This window comes from Aquarana catesbeiana, linkage group LG08, assembly GCF_042186555.1.
Source record: "Aquarana catesbeiana isolate 2022-GZ linkage group LG08, ASM4218655v1, whole genome shotgun sequence".
NCBI classification, from domain to species: domain Eukaryota; kingdom Metazoa; phylum Chordata; class Amphibia; order Anura; family Ranidae; genus Aquarana; species Aquarana catesbeiana.
Genome location: NC_133331.1, coordinates 89,603,513 through 89,628,030, shown reverse-complemented (window position 1 = coordinate 89,628,030; position 24,518 = coordinate 89,603,513). Strand labels below are relative to the sequence as shown.

Here is a 24,518-nt window from a genome sequence, read left to right as displayed (position 1 = left end):
TGATATTTAAATTGAATTGATACATTATGATTAACTATGTGAGATCATAGTGTTTAAATACACAAAAACTTGACAGAAGAGAATTACACTCACAAAAAAAAAATTTGATCATAAGAAGAGAGATTTTCTTTCCACAGTTATAAAATTTGGTATGATTACAGTATGAAGTTCTGATATTTGCCCTTTCTCCCAACAATGACAACAATAATTTAACTGTAGCTAGCTCAGATCCTAATACTGCTATGTGGCCCTATCTTGCCTGGCTCCATACTCTTTTTCACAGTCAGAAAAAAAACAAAATGGAGTAAGTTACAAATAAAGAAAGCGTGTTGTATCTCTTCAGAGAAACCACTGCTTCCCCTAAGAAGGAAAGGTTCCTTCTCTGCAGTATGCTGGCATGGAAGACAGGCTTTTTGACTCAGGCTGTGACTGCTTTCTAATGAAATAGAATTGTGAGGCTTTGTTTTGATGCAACTGGAATGTGTTTAATCTTTAAACTGAAAGTTTAGTTGGACCTTAGGTGCATTCTGGATGTACCGTTTTCCTTAAACTTCCACTCTGTACCTGCAAAAAATGGCTTAAAGTGTATCTATGGTCAAAATTTCTTATATTAATTTTCACATTGTATTCCAATTATTTCTAGCCTACTCCTATTAACTCCTATTAACCACTTGACCTCTGAAAGGTTTTACTCTATTCGTGACCATGCCATTTCTTTTCTATTCAGCACTGTGCTAATTTAACTGGCAATTACTGTACAGCAAATTTCCAGCAATACAGCAATACACCAAATTTCATTTATATCATTGTTTTCACATAAATAGAGCTTTCTTTTGGTGGTATTTGATCACTTTTTTTATCTTTTGCTATATAAACGAAAAGAGAGTGAAAAATTTGAACAAAAGAAAACTACCGTATTTATCAGCGTATAACACGCACCGGCGTATAACACGCACCTCAATTTAGGAGGGAATTTTAAGGAAAAAAAACTTTTAGGAGGGAAGTTGAAGGGAAAAAACTTACATTTAAATGCCCATCATTGCAGCCTTCTCAGTGCAGCCTTGCCCCAGTCCAGCCTTGCCCAGTGCAGCCTTGTCAGTGCAGCCTTGTCAGTGCAGCCATGTCAGTGCAGCCTTGTCAGTGCAGCCTTGTCAGTGCAGCCATGTCAGTGCAGCCTTGCCAGTGCAGCCTTGCCAGTGCAGCCATGTCAGTTCAGCCTTGCTAGTGCAGCCATGTCAGTGCAGCCATGTCAGTGGAGCCTTGCTAGTGCAGCCATGTCAGTGCAGCCATGTCAGTGCAGCCATGTCAGTGCAGCCTTCCCCAGTGTCCAGTCCAGCCTTGCCCCAGTCCAGCCTTGCCCCAGTGCAGTCTTGCTGAAGCCTGTGAGCTTCAAAATCGCCGACCGCGATTTGAAAATGGCACCGCCGGCGCCGAAATACACAGAGCCGGTCCTCGGCTCTTCTCGGCAGCTCTCGTTTACTTTCGGTTCCACTCGGACGGTGAGCGGAGCTATCCGAAACTAGCCGAGTATACTCGGCTAGGTTCGGGCGGCGCTCGAGTGAAACCGAAAGCCGCCGAGAAGAGCCGAGGACCGGCACTGTGTATTTCGGCGCCGGCGGCGCCATTTTCAAATCGTGGTCAGCGATTTTTTAGTTCTGACAGGTCAGGATCGCAGGGGATCGGCGTATAACACGCACCCGCGATTTTCCCCTGATTTTAAGGGGAAAAAAGTGCGTGTTATACGCCGATAAATACGGTATATTTTCTACTTTCTGTTAGAAAACATATCCAATAAAATCTGATTTCTTCATAAATTTAGGCTAAATGTATTCTGCTATATGTCTTTTGTAAAAAAAAAATCCCAATAAGTTTTTATTAATTGGTTTGTATGAAAGTTATAGCATGATGTATATATATATATATTTGAAAAGTAAACAGGCTTCATGTACTGACAGCCTATATAATTTCTTAAGGCCCTTAAAATGCAAGGACAGTACAAATACTCCCCAAAGACCCCTTTTTGGAAAGAGATATATGAGATATTTAGTAAAAGGCATGGCAAGTTTTTTTAGGTTGTATTTTTGTCACAATTTTTTGGAAAATGAGAAAATGTTAATACGTTTTTTTTTTTTCACAATTTTGTTTACATACTGTCACCAGTACAGTACAGCATCATCATATGACTGGTGCGGCAATGATCAGGGATACTGACTGGCAGCAGTATGTTAAAAAAATATATATATATATTGTAATAGTCCCTGTCACTGGGAAAAGGGATGGGATCTCTAACCCTGTGTCCATGTCTTATGGAGAGCCAGCAGGTTGTGTGCCCAGGTGCACACAGCCCATATAACGAGGGGCTAGTGAGAGCAGAGGGTGGAGGAAGGTGGAGTGTGTGTAGCTTGTTGCTACTGCTGTGTGAAGACAGACCTGTGTCTGGAGAGTGGTCTGCCCTGTGGGAGTCTGCAGCCTATGTAAAGGGGATTCTTTGCCCAGGGACTGGGAAAGGCTGGCCAGCCTTGAGAGTCGGGGAGACTGAGGAAGCCAGTGAGTCCAGGGGGCTGTAAAGAATTGGCAAATCTGTTGAGAGCAAGCAGAGGAACTGCTGACAAGAGAGCCAGGTGGCTTGGTATGTTTTCCTTATTTTTGGAGTGCTTAATGAAGTTAAACCCCTGCGTGGGAATCCTGACTGGACCTTTTTGCTTTTGTTTTTCGGTTTAATAAACGTGGGCTACCAGGCCCTTAACTATAATGCCTGTCTGAGGTGGACTCACTGCACTAAAAATGCATTTATCGCTTGAGCTAAATACCCCAAACATTACAAGTGGTGTTCGAATGCGGGCAGACAGACGGTGAAGTCCGGGTCTCTGCGCCAGTAGTGAGTCATTTCAGGAATTGCTGCTAGCGGTGTGTGGCAGCCAGGCAAACTGCATTGCGCAGAAGTTAAATTGATGAACTGTGTTTGTGTGCATGAGACAGCACAATCTGTGTGTGCACTGTGCAGGTGAGGAAAGCTTGCATGAAGTGAAAAGCAACTTGCTTTAAAGTAACAGTGCTTCATTTTTTGCTGGAAAGCGCAAAAGTGTGGTGGAGTGACTGCAGAGATGAAGCAAGAGTTTGAGCCTGCCGGAGAATATTGCAGACTGTTTTTTGCTACACTTAAAGGGGAAGTGCATGCTGTTGCCCCTGGCAACGCTGGTGCAAGCAGGCCAGCTATTAAGGTGCAAAGTCCCAAGCTTACAAGAGGATGCAATTTGGGAAGCCCTGTCAAGGCTCTGAAGCAAGAGCGCTGTTTTCGGTGCAGAGAGTGGGGGCATGTTATTTCCAAGTGCCCTTTGTCTCAGTCTCCAATACAAGGCGACACGGCCAGACAGAGGTCTGCAACAATGTTTAGAAAGCCTGATTTAAGTCCCAGGAGTGTCCAAAAGGCTTATCAGAAGTTTGACAAGTATGTGGTTGCCCGTAGCAATGGCAGTGATGTCAAGTCTGTGGACTACGCGAGAAACGTATTGCCGACAGAGGATCGTGGCATGTTTAAAGCAACAATGCTCCAGGATGGGAGAGGTGTCACCGGAAGACCAAGATTTTGGAAATGCAGAGAAACGCAAAGTTTTGTGTCATGGCCGCTTAGGGAAAGTGGTGAGCTCAGAAAGGAGGGTGCAACAGTCTACATCCGGCATGAGGTATAGCCAACCGGTTTTGGAGTGCAAGTCTGCTGTTACCCCTAGCAACAGGAATCTTGTGTTGCCTACAGGGGGCATCAGTGGGTCTAGAAAGGCTGCAGTATTGCTCCGTGACCACATGGGGGCGTCAGCCTGTGGAGACACCACAGATGAAAGACATCGCACTCAAGTGAAGGCTATGACACCAGCTGCAGGAACTGGTAAGACTGTTTCAGTTTATGATGCTGAACCCAGTGAAGTGGGAGTATGTCCAGTGGGGAGATCCGCAGTACAAATGGACATGGACTTGCTGCAGTGTGCTACCCAGAGCAGTGGGGAGGCGCAGCGTAAAGCCCAACTAGCTGCAGGGCTAGAGACTGGAAAGGACATGGGGACTCTGCATGTGCCTGCTATAATCCAGCAGATGGCTGAGAAAATTGAGCTAGGGGTGACCAAAACAGTGCTGGTGCCATGTTCCCTAGTTACAGGTGCTGCAGGGTTGCCCAGGGAAACTTCCAAGGAGCTCGCAGTGACTGAGCAGAGAGTTTCCCAGGTCAGCTATGGAGCTGCCCAAATAGGTAAGAGTACCCCTTTACCGAGAGCGGGCGCTGTGAAGAGTCGCTCAGAGGTTATGGTGGCTCATAGACAACCCCCAAAAATGGCAGTTGTATCTACATGCAATGAAAATGCTAATGATTGTGCTGACAAAAGTGTTACTATGGGTAAAAGTGATGTGGATTGTAATGACATTGAAACATGTATTTCTTGTAATGTCATATCTGAGAGTGAGGTTGGTAATGTGTTCACTACCAATGATGAGAGTAGATCTCACGTGACAGGCAGAGGCATAGGATTGTCCATGGAGGTCTCAGGGGGTCTCCATGTGATGAAGCCAGAGTCTGTCCAGGATGGTTCTGGTCCTACTCTGGTGGAACAAGGTTGGACTGAGTCACACAGTGAGTGTGTGTGGGCACAGGCCCACAACCCTAAGTGTAGCCCAGTTGGCAAGGGGTTAATTCAGCCTGTAAAAGCTGAGAGTTCAAAGCTAGATGTGTTTGTAGCGCCACCAAAGCAAGGTGGTCAAAATAAGGTATTGCACATTGCTTTGGTTGAGGATGCAATCTCTCACGTTGATGTGAGTAAAAAAATATTGTCACAATGTGAGGTAGGTAGAAGTGACAAGTGTGCTGTTTTGGCTAGTGAATCCCAGGTTCCTGTGGGGCCTTCTAGAGCAGCTGATGCAGCGCTGTGGAGCACTGGTGATGGAACCACAAGGGACTTGGATGATTGGTGCAAGAAAACACTTGCAGCATTAGACCAAGTGACAAAGACTTACGAAACAACGATGTGTAACAAAGGTGTGGACAGAACACCTGCTATGCCCAATGGAGGGATCACAGAATGGCCGGTGCTCAAGAGTACGCTAGCCTCTGTAAAGACTGATGCCCTCCAGTCTGAAGGAACGGTTCTGGGCGCAGACATGGCAGATGGGTTGTCCACAGCCCAGCAACTACGTAATAGCAAGTGTCAAGGTGACAATGTGACTATTGTTGACCTGCAGAGGCTCATTGTTGAGTTGGAGGGGAAGAGGAGACATATGGCTGACAGTGCTCCAGGGGAGCAACAGGCAGTGATGGTGGGTACCTCCAAGGAGGTGGAGGTCTCTTCCAAGGTCTCATCCTCTCAGACTACAGTGGATGAGCCCCTCCACGTCGTTAGTAAGGGAAAAGTCCCTAGAGTTCTGTGTTTAGATGTGGCATGTCTAGAAATAACTGAGATGTTGTTGGAATTGGTGAAAATCTTTCCGCTGTATACCTGCATGTATCCACCGCAGATGGGCGACCTGGTACTGCGTAGTACCAATCAGTGGAGACACATGGTACAGGCGATGTTAAGCAATGTTGATAAAAATTGGTTACTGCAATGTTGGTTACTTTTGCAGAAAGTGGTCTCGCAGTTCTCTGCGAGAGTGCTTCCAGCGACAGTTATGTGCGGAAGGCGTTCAGGGGAACTGCTAAAGGAATCAGAAATGATAGACATAGTAGAAGTCTCTCCGTATGCTGGTGTGATGAGGTGCATTCCTGCTGATGCGATCCGAGGTGCAGCTAAGCAGTGGTTGGTACATGGCGCGTGTGCTGTCTCACCCGCTAGACCTTGTGAAAGGGAAGGGCCCGGAAAAGACGCAGCAGTAGTGGGAATTCAATCCATCACTCGCAGGGAGGTGCAGTTTGAGGTACCCGGAGACACTTTGACAGGAAATGGCAGTGTTGGTAACTGTAATGAAAAAGTGTATGAGAAGCACTGTAGAGCACTGTCGGACAGCTCAGAGGTATTGGTTGAGGTACCAATGGACACAGAAATGGTTAAAGAGATTGGTGTGGAAAAATGTGGCGCAAAATGTGCGTTGGTAGGACAGTCGCTATTGGAGTGTTGGACAACAGGGAGCGATGTGAAACTGCGGAAATGTCCCATAGGGAGTAACTGCTTGCCTGTAGATGGTCCCTCCCTAGACCCTGTCCTAGCAAACCAGGTGACAAGAGGTCTTGATGATGATGATGATAATATTGAATTAAATAACCCCTTGTGGAACATTGCTATCGAGGTTAAACAGAAGTATGTGGTGTTGATCTCAGATGATTTGGTTGCCAAGGGTAACCACACAGGGGTTAGTGAACCTGATAAACAGATGTTGTTGGTTAGTGTTGCGTCAGGTAGTGAGAGGGGTCAGTCCCTGACAGATTTCATGGAAATGGGTCCCCAACAGTCCCAGGAGAGTAGGTCTGTGGGAGGGAAAAGGAGGATCCCGTGGCCAGAAGGTGGAAGGGATAGAGAGATTAGTGGGAGCCCATGGTTCAAGGTGAAGTGCTGGTGGAAACATACCCGGAAAAAGAAATGGGCCTACGCAGCGAATGGCTGGCACAGAGGTGTCCCATTCTTAGTGACTGGTTTATGTGTTCCTCCCTCCGGTGCGAAACAAGGGGGGAGTATAGGGAAATATAGGACCCTGTTAAGATCCAGGGTGGGACGTACCTGGAAGCGCACCCGAAAAAAAGGTTGGGCCTACGTGGCTGACAGCCAGCACAGAGGTGTCCCAACCATGATGGGTGCTGGTGTTCCTCCCTCCGGATCGAAACAAAGGGGGGGGATATGTAATAGTCCCTGTCACTGGGAAAAGGGATGGGATCTCTAACCCTGTGTCCATGTCTTATGGAGAGCCAGCAGGTTGTGTGCCCAGGTGCACACAGCCCATATAACGAGGGGCTAGTGAGAGCAGAGGGTGGAGGAAGGTGGAGTGTGTGTAGCTTGTTGCTACTGCTGTGTGAAGACAGACCTGTGTCTGGAGAGTGGTCTGCCCTGTGGGAGTCTGCAGCCTATGTAAAGGGGATTCTTTGCCCAGGGACTGGGAAAGGCTGGCCAGCCTTGAGAGTCGGGGAGACTGAGGAAGCCAGTGAGTCCAGGGGGCTGTAAAGAATTGGCAAATCTGTTGAGAGCAAGCAGAGGAACTGCTGACAAGAGAGCCAGGTGGCTTGGTATGTTTTCCTTATTTTTGGAGTGCTTAATGAAGTTAAACCCCTGCGTGGGAATCCTGACTGGACCTTTTTGCTTTTGTTTTTCGGTTTAATAAACGTGGGCTACCAGGCCCTTAACTATAATGCCTGTCTGAGGTGGACTCACTGCACTAAAAATGCATTTATCGCTTGAGCTAAATACCCCAAACATTACAATATATTTATATATATTTTTACTTTTTTACTTTTTCTACTGTTCTTTTTAAATAATTTCATCAGAGTAGTTCAGTGTCACCGTAGTGAGTAGTAGTGAGTTTCATTCTTAACACCTATGATTACTAATGTGATGCTGAGATTGGCCCACCGATATCATACAGTAAAGGGGGCTGTGATTGGTCCAGGTACCATGTAATACATTGGGCCAATCACAGCATCACAATGCCAAGCACAGCTATTATGAATGAAACCCATTTATTACAGTTGTATTTACACTGCAATCATGTGATCGCATAGCGATCGGGAAATAACCCGGCCGCTCAAAGATGCTGGGTCCTGGGAGCCACAATCCGCTGCAGTTGTGGGAGTGGTGCGCTGCACGCCCCAGGGGGCACGTCAGTGCACATGTGCCAGCCAGGCGATGTACAGGTACATTGCCTGGACTGTAGCTGCCACCCGCTCACAGTAAAACTACTGTGGGTGGTCGGCAAGTGGATAATCTAAATGATCTTGAAGCTTGTAAACTTACTTTGTGAAGCTCTCCAAACATTTACTTCCTTTTATTCTGTGACACATATTCACAATGCCATGTGAGTAGGCATTGCTGTATCACACATTCACAGAGCCTGCTTTCTGAACTACAGAGAAGCTGAGATAAGGAGTTTCAGGAGAGTCATTACAGTAATCACTGCTTGCAGGCAGCAAGGCACCATGGAATATGTAGTCCTTAGAAATTGAAAGTAAACAGCAGAGAAGAAGCTGCAAAGTCTTCAGGGATCCCAGGAAGTTTTGGAAAGAGATGGCCAGTAAAGAGGTAGAACTCACAACATGAAAGGGGATTTTTCAAGTAAACTTATACTGTATTGGATTGTCAAAAAAAAGATAGTTTGTGTAGTGCTACCCCCCCCCCCCCCACCGTAGGAGCCGATTGAGTATTACACTGACAGTCCTCACATCTTTACACTGGCAGCCAGGTGCGAGGTATTTTCTGCAGCCAGGCACACACACTTAGGCTTGATGTAGTCAATGACCAGTCTAGGGGATGTTGTTTTTGTAGTTTTATTTGAAGAACCTGGATGGGGTAGGGGATTTGTAGTAGGATACTCTGCAATAAAACTTTGTACAACATAGCATTAGCAAAGTCTCTTGTAAAGCAGGAGGTAGACAGAGCTCTTCACTCTTTGGGTACAAGCCAGTTACGGCAGACTGTCCCATGCAGTAGCAGCAGTTGGGCAAGCTCTTCAGATCACTAGTCAGTGATCCCTTTTTGTTGGACCCTTGACTGACTGTACTAACACACAGGGGTAGCCAAAAAAAACAGGCATTGTACTCACTGGTGTTGGAAACAGATTCGTAGGCACGGCTCCCTTTCAGTCAGCTCTTCTGAAGCACCAGGGTCACTCCTTTACTTTAGCCTCAGGCCCTCAGCTCGATCACCTGAGGCCACATGACAGCAGGTGCCAGGGGTGGCAAGCCTGCCTCACCCCTGGTTGGTGCATTTTAACATCTGGGCAGGGAAGGACCCAGAGATCACATGTTCCCTTAATATATGCCAATCCCAGCCTGCTCAAGGGCACCTTCCCTGTAATTGGCTGGGACTGCTACATACTCATATTTGCCTAACTCACACCCATGTTCTAGAACGCTCTACTGGTTTCTAGGAGGCGGGAGGAGTCCAAGCAAACTCAACAGCACCAGAACACAGGATCAGCCTTAACTAACAAATAACAGCATTCTGTTAAGAAGATCTGCTGAAGATAGATTTGCCTCTAGACACACCATTAGGCAGAAAAGCAAATTACACTAGTCTAACTATTTACATCCTAGCATCCAAACTAGGAGGGTGCTACATTTGCATTGCTAACACAATGCTGATGTTATAAAACGAAAGTGTGTTCTGTGATTATAGATCCCCTTTAATTGCCAGTAGAGACAGTCTGACAGACACAAATAAACCTTGGTACAAAGATTTTTTTTTTTTTTTAATGAGACTCTTCCATTACATTGTTTGCTTACAAAGTAAAGACATAGAGCCTAGAACTTTGTCTCAGTGATCCCTAAAACAGAACTAAGCTCTTTAAAAAAATGCAGCAAATATTTTGGCAAAAAGACATGCAAAGTCTGTTCTTTCAAAATAGGTAGCAGTGTTTGCCTTAGTTTTTATAAACTCTGTGTGGTTCATGCGCCGTGTGGGTACATCCCTGCTCATTTTCTCCATGTTGGGTAGCAGGACAACACAGTTCCTGATGATGCCAAATAACATAATCAGTGGCCAAAGAGGTGTGGTTTACAGTGGAGAAGATGTTGTCATTGATGGATGGAGTGCAGAAAAACTGGATAGGGAGACACTGAGAGACATACGTGTATATGCTGCAATGTACAAGCATGCTGTGTGTCACAATGAAAGAGTCAGGCTTGAAGATCAATTGCTAAAGCAGTGGGAAGCTTACACAGAAACCAGCAGGATAAGAACACAGGCAGGTCACCCTGGCGGATAACGTTGGCTCACCCGAGGTGTGGAGTCTAAGTACTCACTGGTGTTCACCAGAGCTCCTGATGGATTTGGCTGCATGTTAGCACCAGGTCACAGTCCTCAGGATCACCCCACCAGGAGGTGAGCAAGCTGGGGCCCAGTAGCCGATTAAGCAAGTAAAGATCAAACAAAAGAGTAGTCAGTAAACAAGCCAAAAGGTCAGTAATGAGTACTTGCAAGTTGGTATCAGGCAGAAACGTAGTCGAGGAACAAGCCAAGGGTCGATAACAAGCGGTAGCAAAATATGTACAGCAGCAGATAAGAGCGAGATATTGGCTTGAGAGAACACAAAAATCTGGCAAACAGGAAGTGCAGAGACATGGCTTAAATCAGAAAGTTCATGGAAGTAGCAAAGAGTTCAGGTTTCATGACAAACCAGGTTCAAGACAGGATCATTCAAGGAATTGTCTAGGGAACTGTCCAGCACTTGAGGTAGCTCAGCAGGAAGAGACATTGACTGACACAGCAGAGGTTTCAGGTTTATACTCAGGCCCTGTAGAATATGGCTCAACCACAAAAAAGAACTTCATTAAAACATTTGTAGACTATTTATCAACAATCAACAGGTGAGACAAACAATTTGGACAACTTTATGTAAAAAACAACATAGAACATAAAGTGCAGGAGTCAGCACTATGTAATGTATAACATAACTTATACAGTGCAGGGGTCAGGAGTATGTAATGTACAACATAATTCATCAAGAGCAACATTCAGGACTATGTCAAGTAAAACATAATTTATACAGTGCATGAACTAAGGGTAAGTACCCCCTAATATTTTTTTAGTGGCCTTGTTACATTGGTGATCAGTAGGGCTGTGTGCATTATTACATTGGAGGTCAGGGGTGTGTGCTCCTCCCCTCATTACATTGGTGGTCAGTGAGAGTTTCATTGCTCACTTATTTGAAAGATGCTGTAGAGGTTCTATACAGCTTTTTCCCAGCTCTTTTGACTGTGCTGAGTGACGCCAAGCCAGAAATATGCAAGCAGTGGTGGGCTGAATCACTGGCATACAGTAGAGCATTTAATTTAACAGACAAAGTGACACTGCTAAAGGTCTCGCTAGATCCCAGGGTACTGGAAAAGAGATCAAATTAATGTGCTCTATGTGCCTTGGTCTAGATACACCTATGTCCATAATGTAATAATTCAGGAAGAATTAGTTATGGTTATGATATTCACTCCTACTGAAAATAATTTTATATGGAGAAGAAACCATAAGCTTACTATATAACATGAAAGAACAACAAATAATACTTTCCCACAACTCACATACAGCCACTGAAATTTTCATATAGAATTTACATATAGTCACTGTGCATTTAGTTTAGCAATGTAGCATCCCATCCCATGCATGTTGGTAGAAAACCATACAAAAGGCACTTTGAGAAACCAAGGTCTTCATAAGATAAAGTAATACTTCACAATGTAAAGAATGAACTGCCTCAATTATGTCTTTAGCAGTGTTCCATGTACAGGCTAGCATTTTGCCAAGAGGGCTGGTGTGTTTGGGAATGTTTGTGGAAAGGTATGTACTCATGGGGTATGCTTAATATTCATCATTTCTGTTCAAATAAATGAAAGAAAATGTATTTTGTACATACAGTATAGCATGCAGTGCATTTGACTCCAAAGATTACAGATGACTGCAAGTTGGATTAAAGACTTTTGAGCTGTGCTATACTTAGTGGCTCAGGCTACTAAGCAGTGTAAGGAAAAGGGATATACTTCCCCTTCGTCCACTTATTTTAATTTAGTTTAATTACCCTGGCAGAAATTGTGAAATTTTGGTATTAATATTGAAAATATGACTGATCATGCCCAAAAACTGTCTTTTATTTAAGGATAGTGATCACATTTATTATTACACACAGTCTTTTGGATGATTTTTTAAATCATAATGATAACAGATATCACCCAAATGGCCCTGATAAAAAGTTTACATACCCTGGAATGTTTGGCCTTGGTACAGACACAGAAGGTGGCACGCACATGTTAAAATGAAAATAAAGGTTCATTTCTCACATTTGTGGCTTTTTAAATCACAATTAGTGTCTGTGTATAAATAGTCAATGAGTTTGTTAGCTCTCACTTGGATACCCTAAGCAGGCTAGACACTGAGCTATGAGGAGGTAGAAAAGAACAGTCAAAAGACCTGCGTAGCAAAGTAATGGAGCTTTATAAAGATGGAAAAGGATATAAAAAGATACCCAAAGCCTTGAATATGCCAGTCAGTACTGTTTTCTCATTAAGAAATTGAAAATTCAGGGCTCTTTTGATACCAAGCCAAGGTAAGGTAGACTAAGAAAGATTGCAGCCACAACTGGCGGAAGAATTGCCCAGGATACAAAGAAAAACCCACAGGTAACCTCAGGAGAAATACAGGCTGCTCTCCAAAAAGACATTGTGGTTGTTTTTAACCACTTGCCGACCAGCCGCCGTCATTATACTGCGTCAGGTCGGAACCATCCCACAAATCTTCGTAGCTGTACATTGGCTCTTTTAAGTGGGATAGCAGGTCGCGATGACCGCCGTCCACGAGCGATTGCAGGCACGAGAGGCAGAACAGGGACGTGTGTGTGTAAACACACAAATCCCTGTTCTGTGAGGAGAGGAGATGCAGATAGTGAGTTCCTAATAGCTAGGAACCACGATCTGTCATTTCCTATAGTCAGTCCCCTCCCCCTACAGTTAGAACACACACTAGGGAATACAGTTAACCCCTTCCCTGCCAGTGACATTTATACAGTAATCAGTGCATTTTTATAGCCCCAAAAATGTGTCAAAAGTGTCCGATGTGTCCGCCATAATGTCACAGTCTCGATAAAAAAAATCGCAGATCGCCACCATTACTAGTAGAACCTTTAGCGCAAACCAATCAATATACGCTTATTGCGATTTTTATTACCAAAAATATGTAGAAGAATACATATCGGCCTAAACTGAGAACAAAATTTGCTTTTTTTAAAAAAAAAATTGGGATATTTATTATAGCAAAAAAGTACAAAATATTGTGTTTTTTTTTTCAAATTTGTCGCTCTTTTTTGTTTATAGTGCAAAAAATAAAAAACGCAGAGATGATCAAATACCACCAAAAGAAAGCTCTATTTGTGGGAAAAAAAGGATGTCAATTTTGTTTTGGTACAGCGTCGCACAACCGCGCAATTGTCAATTAAATCAACGCAGTGCCGTATTGCAAAAGATGGCCTGGGCATTGAGCAGGCTGGAGTGGTTAAGGAGCACAATTCAACAATACTTGAACAAAAAAGAGCTGCATGGTTGAGCTGCCAGAAAGAAGCCTTTACTGCACCAATGCCACAAAAAAGCTCAATGAGGCATGTCAAGGTGTTGTTTGACATATTGTAACCAGGCTTTTTTGTGGCACTTGTGCAGTAAAGGCTTCTTTCTGGCAAATTGACCATGCAGCTCTTTTTTGTTCAAGTATCATCATATTGTGCTCCTTAAAAACAAATATAAGATAACATGTAAACCATTATACAATGTGCACATTGTGTTCCTGTCAGGGAGCACATACCAGCAGACAAGTTCGCCCCTCTAGAAGTACTCCAAAGCGCAGAAGAACACTTATTCCCTTTGCTCATAGAAAACGAGTATTGGCGCATAGAAGTGCGCATGCGCAAACTGGCACGCAAACAATAGCCGTCGCGCATCCCCGTGCGCACCAAACGCTTGCGCGCACTCGCTTGCGTGCACCCTCGTGCACCCGTGATTGACGTTGCCGCCAAACAGTCTATTTAACCCAGCTAGTACCTGCCTCCAGTGCTGCTTCGTCTCAGCTCATGTGTGTCCTGTTACCTGTGAAACCTGAGTCCTGATCTCTGTGTTAACCCGGCTTGTTTTGACCATGCCTTAAACTCCACCTGCATTGACCTCGGCTTGTCCTGTGGCCCTTCTTCTTCCTTCTCCCTTGGCTTCTGTTTGCACTCATCTGGCTCCAGACCTGGCTTGTCTCCTGACTACGTTCCTGCCTGCACCCTGCATCTGACTGTCTGGCCATGTATGACCCAGCCTGCCTGACCCTGCTATCTGTTGCTGTCATCTGCACCAGCTGCCTGCCAAGTCCTTTCCGGTATCTTCCCCAGCCATCCAGGACTTCCGCCCTGCTGCCTGCAAGATTCCTTGGCACTCGTGCGACTCTGCACTCCGGCGCCTTCTGTTCACATTATCAGAGGCCCCGATTCAGAGGTGTAAGGCCTTCCTCATCCATTCAAGCTCTACTACCAGGTACGTGATAGTTCCTTTGATTATTCTTCAAAACAACAAAAAACTATTGATGAAAAAAAAACCACACCATCTTTTTCCAGAGCAGCCTGTATTTTGCCTGAGGTTACCTGTGGGTTTTTCTTTGTATCCCGAATAATTCCCGTGGCAGTTGTGGCTGAAATCTTTCTTGATCTACCTGACCTTGGCTTGGTATCAAGAGATCCCCACATTTTCCACTTCTTATTAAATGATTGTACAGTACTGACTGGCATATTCAAGGCTTTGGATATCTTTTAATATCCTTTTCCATCTTTGTAAAGTTTCATTACCTTGTTACGCAGGTCTTTTGACTGTTCTTTTCTGCTCCTCGTGGCTTAGTATCTAGCCTGCCTAGTGCATCGATGTGAGAGTTAACAAACTCATTGACTATTTATACACAGACACTAATTGCGATGTAAAAACCCACAAATGTGGGAAATTAACCTTTAATGGCCATTTTAACCCATGTGTGCCACCTTCTGTGTCTTTATCAAGGCCAAACATTCCAGGGTATGTAAACTTTTCATCAGGGCCATTTGGGTGATTTTTGTTATCATTATGATTTTTGAAGGAGCCAAAAAACCATGTGTTAATGAATGGCTTCATATGATCACTATCCTTGAATAAAATACAGTTTTTGTCATGATTAGTCATATTTTTAATATAAATGCCAAAATTTCACAATTTCTTGTAAATACAATTACTTTGTGACTTCTAAATCTGCCTAGGGTAGCCAAAGTTCTGTTTGAAAATGTAATTGTGGAAAATTGTAAGGTAAACTATACTTAAAGGGGATCTGATAACTGCGTCACTTTTTTTTTTATTCCAAGAGCTTTATTTGAAACATACAAATACAATAAAATGCAAAGATGATGGTATTACACGTGGATCAATAAACAGAACAACATAAAATTTCCATCTGGGAACAAATTGGTGAACAAAAAGTCATACAATCCAAGAGATAATCGTGTAATTCAGATTATACTTATATAGTCATAACTGTCTATGTGCAAAAACAAGCATCTTGAACCAAGCAGGGTGATAACCTGGAAGGTGGAGCTGAAGATAAAATGTAGGGGTCAAATTAGGTAATGGTCAGCATGGTGTTAGTGTATTTGGGCGGCCTGACCAACTGGATCGAATAAATCCCCATTTGGTAGAGGTCAACAGACCCTAAAAAAACAGTATGGGGGTACGACCGTCTAGCCAGTAGAAAATCTATCTGGCAGAAAGTACTGCCTGAGAATAGCTGGGCTTTGTATGTACAGTGCCTTGAAAAAGTATTCACACCCCTTGAAATTTTCCACATTTATGCCCTGTACACACGGTCGGACTTTCCGATGGAAAATGTGCAATCGGAGCTTGTTGTCGGAAATTCCGACCGTGTGTGGGCTCCATCGAACAGTTTCCATCGGAATTTCCAACACACAAAGTTTGAGAGCAGGCTATAAAATTTTCCGATAACAAAATCTGATTGCGTAAATTCCAATCGTGTGTAGACAATTTCAACACACAAAGTGCCACGCATGCTCGGAATCAAGCAGAAAAGCAGCACTGGCTATTGAAATTCATTTTTTCTCGGATCGTCGTACGTGTTGTTCGTCACTGCGTTCTTGACGCTCGGAATTTCCTACCAACTTTGTGCAACCGTGTGTATATAAGACAAGTTTGAGCCAACATCCGTCGGAAAAAATCAGATGGATTTTGTTGTCGGAATGTCCGATCGTGTGTACAGGGCATTAGTCATATTACAACCAAAAACGTAAATGTATTTTGTTGGGATTTTATGTGATAGACTAACAGAAAGTGGCACATAATTGTAAAGTGGAAGGAAAATGATAAAAGGTTTTCAAAATGTTTTACAAATAAATATGTGAAAAGTGTGGCGTGCATTTGTATTCAGACCCCCTGAGTCAATACTTTGTAGAACCACCTTTCACTGCAATTACAGCTGCAAGTCTTTTTGGGGATGTCTCTACCAGCTTTGCACATCTAGAGAGTGAAATTTTTGCCCATTCTTCTTTGCAAAATAGCTCAAGCTCTATCAGATTGGATGGAGAGCGTCTGTGAACAGTAATTTTCAAAACTTGCCAGAGTTTGCTCTATGCTCTATGCGGGAACCTGGGTACCTGAATGGAAGATCCATCACTTTTTCCTGTGTGTTAAAGGGTAACTCCAAGTTCGTGGGAAAAAAATATTTCAAATTAAAAAAAATAATACAGCATACACAATTGTAACACAAGCCATATTGTAATATAATGTTTTAAAAATTACCTTTCCAATCTGCAGCTCTGTAATTTTCTTTAAAATGCAATATGGCTACCTGGAGGTATTCTGTACAGCCCCAGTCATTTCCTGCTTGTGTGATTGGCTCACTGATTTTTCCAAAAGTGTGCACTAAGATACAAGTCAGATTTTGGGCATCCTTATGTACTCTGTAACAAACATTTCAGTTTTGATGCGATACTCCCAAAGGGAAATCACATGTAAAGGCATGTAGACCCTGCCACTTTCCTCATTAGAACAGTAGCAAGTACAGCAGCTGAACAATAATTAAAAAGTCACTCCTATAGAGGTTCACTTTGCACATAGACACAGACAAAGCAGCTTTTTCTTCAGAATAACAAAAGGTAAGAATCTGCAACAAAGTTTTGTAAAATCTCTGCAATGTACATAGATCACCAAGAGGGGAATGTTTTGTTTCAACATGAGTGGAGTTGCTCTTTAATCTTAATAACCTCATTTAGAATTATTGTCCAAAAAGCTTGACTGTTACATATTTCTGGTGGTAATAATTGCAAGGAACATATTGAATCGATCATATGACAAACACTTCTATCACTTAAGAGTTTGAATGAATGCCATTGTATGCTTTTTTATAGTTTGTATTAAACATTTTTGCTTGTGTACGTGACTAGACAGTCATAGAATGAGCTTGTTTTCCAGTAATTAATTCACATTTGGGCTATCCTTATAAAGCCCTGTTTTATGTCTTTTTTACTGTGAATATCCTGTTGAATGACTTTATGTAGCAGGATGTGTAAAGCACAACTCCGAGAAAAATCCTCACTTCCAGTGGAGCTGTACCCAGACTGCAAGGGTAACTGCTTGTTTAGTGCAGGGGACACTGAAAGCAGTTTCACTTACCTGATTCTCTGCTCTGCAATTGGCACTCCCATATGCTTCAACAGTGAACTGTCCCCCAGCGTCCTCTTGTCCAATGCCAGGCTGTGGTTACTCTGTGGCCTCTGCATTGGTCCTGATGACATCAGAGACACTGAAGCATCAGAGGGCAGAGGAGAAACGGCTACAGGGACAAGCCTAGCAGTGCAGAGTAAGATCAGGTTAGTAAAACTGCCCTTGTGACACATACCAAAATTGCCAGACTGTCAATCTGAATATTTGATAACTAAAACATAACTTGCCAGTTATATTTTCCAAGCCAATTAAACACCTCTGTGCCTGGTACAGTCGTTCTCAGCTCTGGGAGTCTGGCACTTGCAGTGTCCCCAATCATTATTGACCTCTTTCCTGTTCCTAAAGCTGGCTATACATGTAGTAATTAGATAAAGAGAATACTTAAAATGGAGGTTTCAGCCAAACGCACATTTTAATAGGCTTGATCTTAGAACTGCCATTGTTTTATTCTTTTTCAATTTTGGATTCAATGGTTTAATAAACTGTACTGATGCTGCCATATCATTGTGATGTACAGTAGTGGCAGTAGATCCTGGCACTTGACTTACTTTGGCATATACCAACCTTGTACATCTCTTTTATGGTAGTAGATGTTGGCGCATCCAAGTAGGAAATGGCTGCACATCACGTGAGTTCCAAATAATGTTAATTGGGAGTTCCAAAGTGACACCAAAGGACACCAGTAGTGGTCTAGGAGATGCATTTCACACAATAAAGATGTGCTTACTCATCTTGGCGCATGCCTTACTTGGCATATACCAATCTTGTACATACGTTTTATGGCAGTAGGTCTTGGAGCATGCCTTACCGTGACAATTACCAACCTTGCACATACCTTTTATGGCAGTAGATTATAGCGCATTACTTACCTTGGCATATAGCAACCTTGTACATACCTTTTATGGCAGTGGATCTTGGCACTTAACTTACCTTGGCGCATACCAACTGTGTACATTTTATGGCAGTAGCGCATGCCTTATCTTGGCACATGCCAATCTTATACATACCTTTTTTTTTTCAAAAAGATTTTATTGAATTTTACAAGAAAACAAGTAATGCTTGACATACATTTCAATGATTCGGATCTTATACATACCTTTTATTGCAGTAGATCTTGGAGTATGTCTCACCTTGGCACATACCAAACTTTAATGGCAGTAGATTACCGTGCATGCCTTACCTTGGCACATACCAACCTTGCACATACCATATATGACAGTAGATCTTGGTACATGTCTTACCTTTACATATACCAATCTTGTATATACCTTTTACTGCAGCAGATCTTGGTGTATGCCTTACCTTGGCACATTTCAACCTTGTACATACCTTTTTATGGCAGTAGATCTTGGTGCATCCCTTACCTTGGCACATACCAATCTTGTACAACCCTTATATGGCAGTAGATCTTGGCGCCAGTGTCTACTGATCTGCATGCACTGTATTTGTGTGTGTATAATATACAGTATCTCACAAAAGTGAGTACACCCCTCACATTTTTGTAAATATTTTTTTATTTCTTTTCATGTGACAACACTGAAGAAATGACACTTTGCTACAATGTAAAGTAGAGAGTTCACAGTTTGTATAACAGTGTAACGTTGCTGTCCCCTCAAAATAACTCAACACACAGCCATTAGTGTATAAACTGATGGCAGCAAAAGTGAATACACCCCTAAGTGAAAATGCCCAAATTGGGCCCAATTAGCTCTTTTCCCTCCCCGAGTTAGTGTTACAAGGTCTACGGTGGGAAAGGTGGAGCAGGTGTGTTAAATTCGATGTTATCTCTCTCACTCTCTCATATTGGTGAACATGGCACCACGTGGCAAAGAACTCTCTGAGGATCTGAAAAAAAGAATTGTTGGTCTACATAAAGATGGCATAGCCTTTAAGAAAATTGCCAAGATCCTGAAACTGAGTTGCAGCACAGTAGCCAAGACCATGCTGTGGTTTAACAGCACAGGTTCCAATTAGAACAGGCTTTGCCATGGTCGACCAAAGAAGTTGAGTGCACATGCTCAGCATCCTATCCAGAGGTTGTCTTTGGGAAATAGACGTATGAGTGCTGCTAGCATTGCTGCAGAGGTTGAAGGGGTGGGAGGACCAGCCTGTCAGTGCTCAGACCATACACCGCACACTGCATCAAATTGGTCTGCATGGCTGTCGTCCCAGAAGGAAGCCTCTTCTAAAGATGATGCGCAAGAAAGCCTGCAAAAAGTTTGCTGAAGACAAGCAGACTAAGGACATGGATTACTGGAACCATATCTTGTGGTTTGATGACACCAAGATAAACTTATTTGGTTCAGGTGGTGTCAGGCATGTGTGGCAGCAACCAGGTGAGGAGTACAAAGACAAGTGTGTCTTCCCCACAGTCAAGCATGGTGGAGGGAGTGTCATGGTTTGAGGCTGCATGAGTGCTGCCGGCACTGGGGAACTACAGTTCATTGAGGGAACCATGAATGCCAACATGTACTGTGACTTACTGAAGCAGAGCATGATCCCCTCCATTCAGAGACTGGGCCACAGGGCAGTATTCCAACATGATAACGACCCCAAAACACACTTCCAAGACGACCACTGCCTTGCTAAAGAAGCTGAGACTAAAGGTGATGGACTGGCCAAGCATGTCTCTAGACCTAAACCCTATTGAGCATCTGTGGGGCATCCTCAAACGGAAGGTGGAGGAGCAGAAGAGGACTCCAGTAACAACCTGTGAAGCTCTGGTGAACTCCATGCCCAAGAGGGTTAAGGCAGTGCTGGAAAATAATGGTGGCCACACAAAATATTGACACTTTGTGCTCAATATGGACATTTTCACCTAGGGGTGTACAGGCATACCCCACTTTTAAGTACACAATGGGGTTTATTGAATAAAGCTGGAAAGTGCAAAATCAGGCTCACTTCTGCATAGAAACCAATGAGCTTCCAGGTTTTATTACAAAAGCTTAATTGAACAAGTTGGTGTTAGAAGCTCATTGGTTTCTATGCAAAAGTGAGCCTGATTTTGCACTTTCCAGCTTTAGTAAATAAACCCCATTGTGTACTTAAAAGTGGGGTATGCCTGTACTCACTTTTGTCGCCCGTGGTTTACACATTAATGGCTGTGTGTTGAGTTATTTTGAGGGGACAGCAAATTTACACTGTTATACATGCTGTACACTCACTACTTTACATTGTAGCAAAGTGTCATTTCTTCAGGGTTGTCAGGTGAAAAGATATAATAAAATATTTACAAAAATGTGAAGGGTGTACTCACTTTTGTGAGATACTGTATATCTCCGAAAAGACCTTTGAATATTTATCGTCTTGTAATACATTTTCGTGAAGTGCTGCAACCCTTGAATTTTTTCTTATATATATATATATATATATATATATATATATATATATATATATATATATATATATATATATATATGATGGACAATGCATAGAAAGCAAAAAGAGCTGATTGGAACTCCTGGAATTTTTACTGTTTTACAAGTCGAGATAAGAGAAAGACTTCTTTGCATAGGCAAGCGTCAGCAGGTATTGGTGATGAGAAAAGTTTCCAGCTTACAGAAAGGGGCGGTTAGGGGCACTGGATTGGCCAGCTGATTGTCTGCCTATTTATTCATGAGACAATGCCAGGTAGCAGGCTCAGCCTCTGATGCCTAGTGAAGCTGACAGCTTTGCTGGCTGAAGGAGCACCAGATAGCAGGCATGGAGCTGTCCCCACAGCACTTTCATATAAGAAGGAAAATCTCAGCAATAGCCTAAAGGAAAGGCGACAGAGATCCAAAGCTGGGCATAGTGGAGAAACAGCAGCAGCAACAGCAAAGGTGGAGGGAGGGGAGAAGACAGTGGGGGCTGTAGTCCCTCGGTAGCAGAAAAGAATATATTAGAGGATACAAGGAGCTACAAACACAAGATTTGCACTGATCTGTTTGCAGCAGCAGCTCTGCATCATTCTCCCTGGGCTCATTCTCTTCTTACTGGGCTACTGTCTGCATTTGGGTGCCATGGGAAACAGTTTGTCCAGCAGCATTCCCACATTTCCCAGAGGAAGCCAGACAAGACTACACAGAGTCCATCAGCAGCACCACATCAAAGGTAGGTAGATGAACTAACCATTGTCTAATACAAGCCCCGAATCGTGCACGAGCAAGCCCACCCTCTCCCTGAAAGAGAACAATAGGGACCTCCAGTGCTGAAGTGCCTGGAAGTGGCAAGAGATGCTTATAACCCTACAGGTGTCCTCTCCACATCTCCACATCTTTGCTGGGATTATGTCATCACAGAGATGCTGCTCTTTTCTGCTCTCATTTCTTTTGCAGATATGTAATTCTTTTACAGTCATGTACAGCTCCAGGGTATACATTAATATCTTGATTACTTTATCACAAGATGTCTAGATATGGACTCAATGACTTCAGGAAATGCAGTCGTAATGCTGAATTTTATTATGCCATGGTTATCTCTGCAATAATTAGAGGTTACTGTGTGTGCCACATTCTCTCAGTAATTATATATATATATATATATATATATATATATATATATATATATATATATATATATATATATATATATATTCCATTTTTGTCATTTGTGAACTTGAGACTCCATTTATCCTCTCTGTTTTCAGTGCTGTGCATTCTTGGGGGAAGGGTGAGGGAATCATAGTGCTTCTGTGATTTGGCAAACTAGCAATATATTTAGTAGATACCGGCTTTTTGTTCCCTTGGAACTAGTGACCTTATAGTAACATGATTCCCAATGTGCCACAGTCTTGCTAGTCCATATCTTAATGAATTAAGTTAATCCTCACACATGCACCTTCTTTTACTATAAGGATAAATAGGATATATAGGATAAAGATTAACTTTAATAATATTTTAAACATTTATCAGATTTACCTGCAATTTGGCTTTTAGAGATAAGATTGTAAATATTTGCACTTTCTATGTATGTAAAAAGTGTATACTGTATGTTATGAATGGCTAATTTTCTCACTTTTTTCAATAATGAATAAAGAAATTGCCTTCCTTTGCCTAGGTATGTGCAGTATAGCTTTCCTCCAATCTTTGTCTGAATTTGGCTTAGTGAAGATTAGTTTCACTTGTCATATGTCAAGCCTGCACAGCAAGCTAAGAAATATTGTTCCAGAAAAGCTTTTAAACTCAGTCTTCTTACCTGTTGTAGACATTGAAGATGTGTGTTTCCTTTGCTGTATTTTGGCTTACATTAAAGTGAGTTGTATATAATGTTTACGAGTATTACATGGGATGCAGTGGTAGTAATGTTATAGCACATTGAAGTTACATAGTTACATAGTTACATAGTAGGTGAGGTTGAAAAAAGACACAAGTCCATCAAGTCCAACCTATGTGTGTGATTATGTGTCAGTATTGCATTGTATATCCCTGTATGTTGTGGTCATTCAGGTGCTTATCTAATAGTTTCTTGAAGCTATCAATGCTCCCCGCTGAGACCACCGCCTGTGGAAGGGAATTCCACATCCTTGCCGCTCTTACAGTAAAGAACCCTCTACGTAGTTTAAGATTAAACCTCTTTTCTTCTAATTTTAATGAGTGGCCACGAGTCTTGGTAAACTCTCTTCTGCAAAAAAGTTTTATCCCTATTGAGGGGTCACCAGTCCGGTATTTGTAAATTGAAATCATATCCCCTCTCAAGCGTCTCTTCTCCAGAGAGAATAAGTTCAGTGCTCGCAACCTTTCCTCATAACTAAGATCCTCCAGACCCTTTATTAGCTTTGTTGCCCTTCTTTGTACTCGCTGCATTTCCAGTACATCCTTCCTGAGGACTGGTGCCCAGAACTGGACCGCATACTCTAGGTGCGGCCGGACCAGAGTCTTGTAGAGCGGGAGAATTATCGTTTTATCTCTGGAGTTGATCCCCCTTTTAATGCATGCCAATATTCTGTTTGCTTTGTTAGCAGCAGCTTGGCATTGCCTGCCATTGCTGAGCCTATCATCCACTAGGACCCCCAGGTCCTTTTCCATCCTAGATTTCCCCAGAGGTTCTCCCCCCAGTGTATAGATTGCATTCATATTTTTGCCACCCAAATGCATTATTTTACATTTTTCTACATTGAACCTCATTTGCCATGTAGTCGCCCACCCCATTAATTTGTTCAGGTCTTTTTGCAAGGTTTCCACGTCCTGCGGAGAAGTTATTGCCCTGCTTAGCTTAGTATCGTCTGCAAATACAGAGATTGAACTGTTTATCCCATCCTCCAGATCGTTTATGAACAAATTAAATAGGATTGGTCCCAGCACAGAACCCTGGGGCACCCCACTACCCACCCCTGACCATTCTGAGTACTCCCCATTTATCACCACCCTCTGAACTCGCCCTTGTAGCCAGTTTTCAATCCATGTACTCACCCTATGGTCCATGCCAACAGACCTTATTTTGTACAGTAAACGTTTATGGGGAACTGTGTCAAATGCTTTTGCAAAATCCAGATACACCACGTCTACAGGCCTTCCTTTATCTAGATGGCAACTCACCTCCTCATAGAAGGTTAATAGATTGGTTTGGCAAGAACGATTCTTCATGAATCCATGCTGATTACTGCTAATGATATCGTTCGTATTACTAAAATCCTGTATATAGTCCCTTATCATCCCCTCCAAAAGTTTACATACTATCGATGTTAGGCTAACTGGTCTGTAATTCCCAGGGATGTATTTTGGGCCCTTTTTAAATATAGGTGCTACATTGGCTTTTCTCCAATCAGCTGGTACCATTCCAGTCAGTAGACTATCTGTAAAAATTAGGAACAACGGTCTGGCAATCACTTGACTGAGTTCCCTAAGTACCCTCGGATGCAAGCCATCTGGTCCCGGTGATTTATTAATGTTAAGTTTCTCAAGTCTAATTTTAATTCCGTCCTCTGTTAACCATGGAGGTGCTTCCTGTGTTGTGTCATGAGGATAAACACTGCAGTTTTGGTTACTGAAGCCCCCCGATTCACTCGTGAAGACTGAGGAGAAGAATAAATTCAATACCTTCGCCATCTCCCCATCCTTTGTAACCAGATGTCCTTCCTCATTCTTTATGGGGCCAATATGGTCTGTCCTCCCTTTTTTACTGTTTACATACTTAAAGAATTTCTTGGGATTTTTTT

At 42.9% G+C, this 24,518-nt stretch overlaps 1 protein-coding gene across 1 annotated transcript in view; it reads left to right on the top strand.

Moving 5' to 3' along the window:
* The first annotated feature begins 21,017 nt into the window (after positions 1-21,017).
* The window catches only part of NEURL1 (neuralized E3 ubiquitin protein ligase 1), a 388,964-nt gene continuing 385,463 nt past the window's right edge, over positions 21,018-24,518 (top strand). The window contains exon 1 of the mRNA XM_073596116.1: positions 21,018-21,475. Within this exon, the coding sequence (XP_073452217.1) occupies positions 21,385-21,475 (91 nt within the window). The 5' untranslated portion in view covers positions 21,018-21,384. The remainder of the gene's footprint in view (positions 21,476-24,518) is intronic.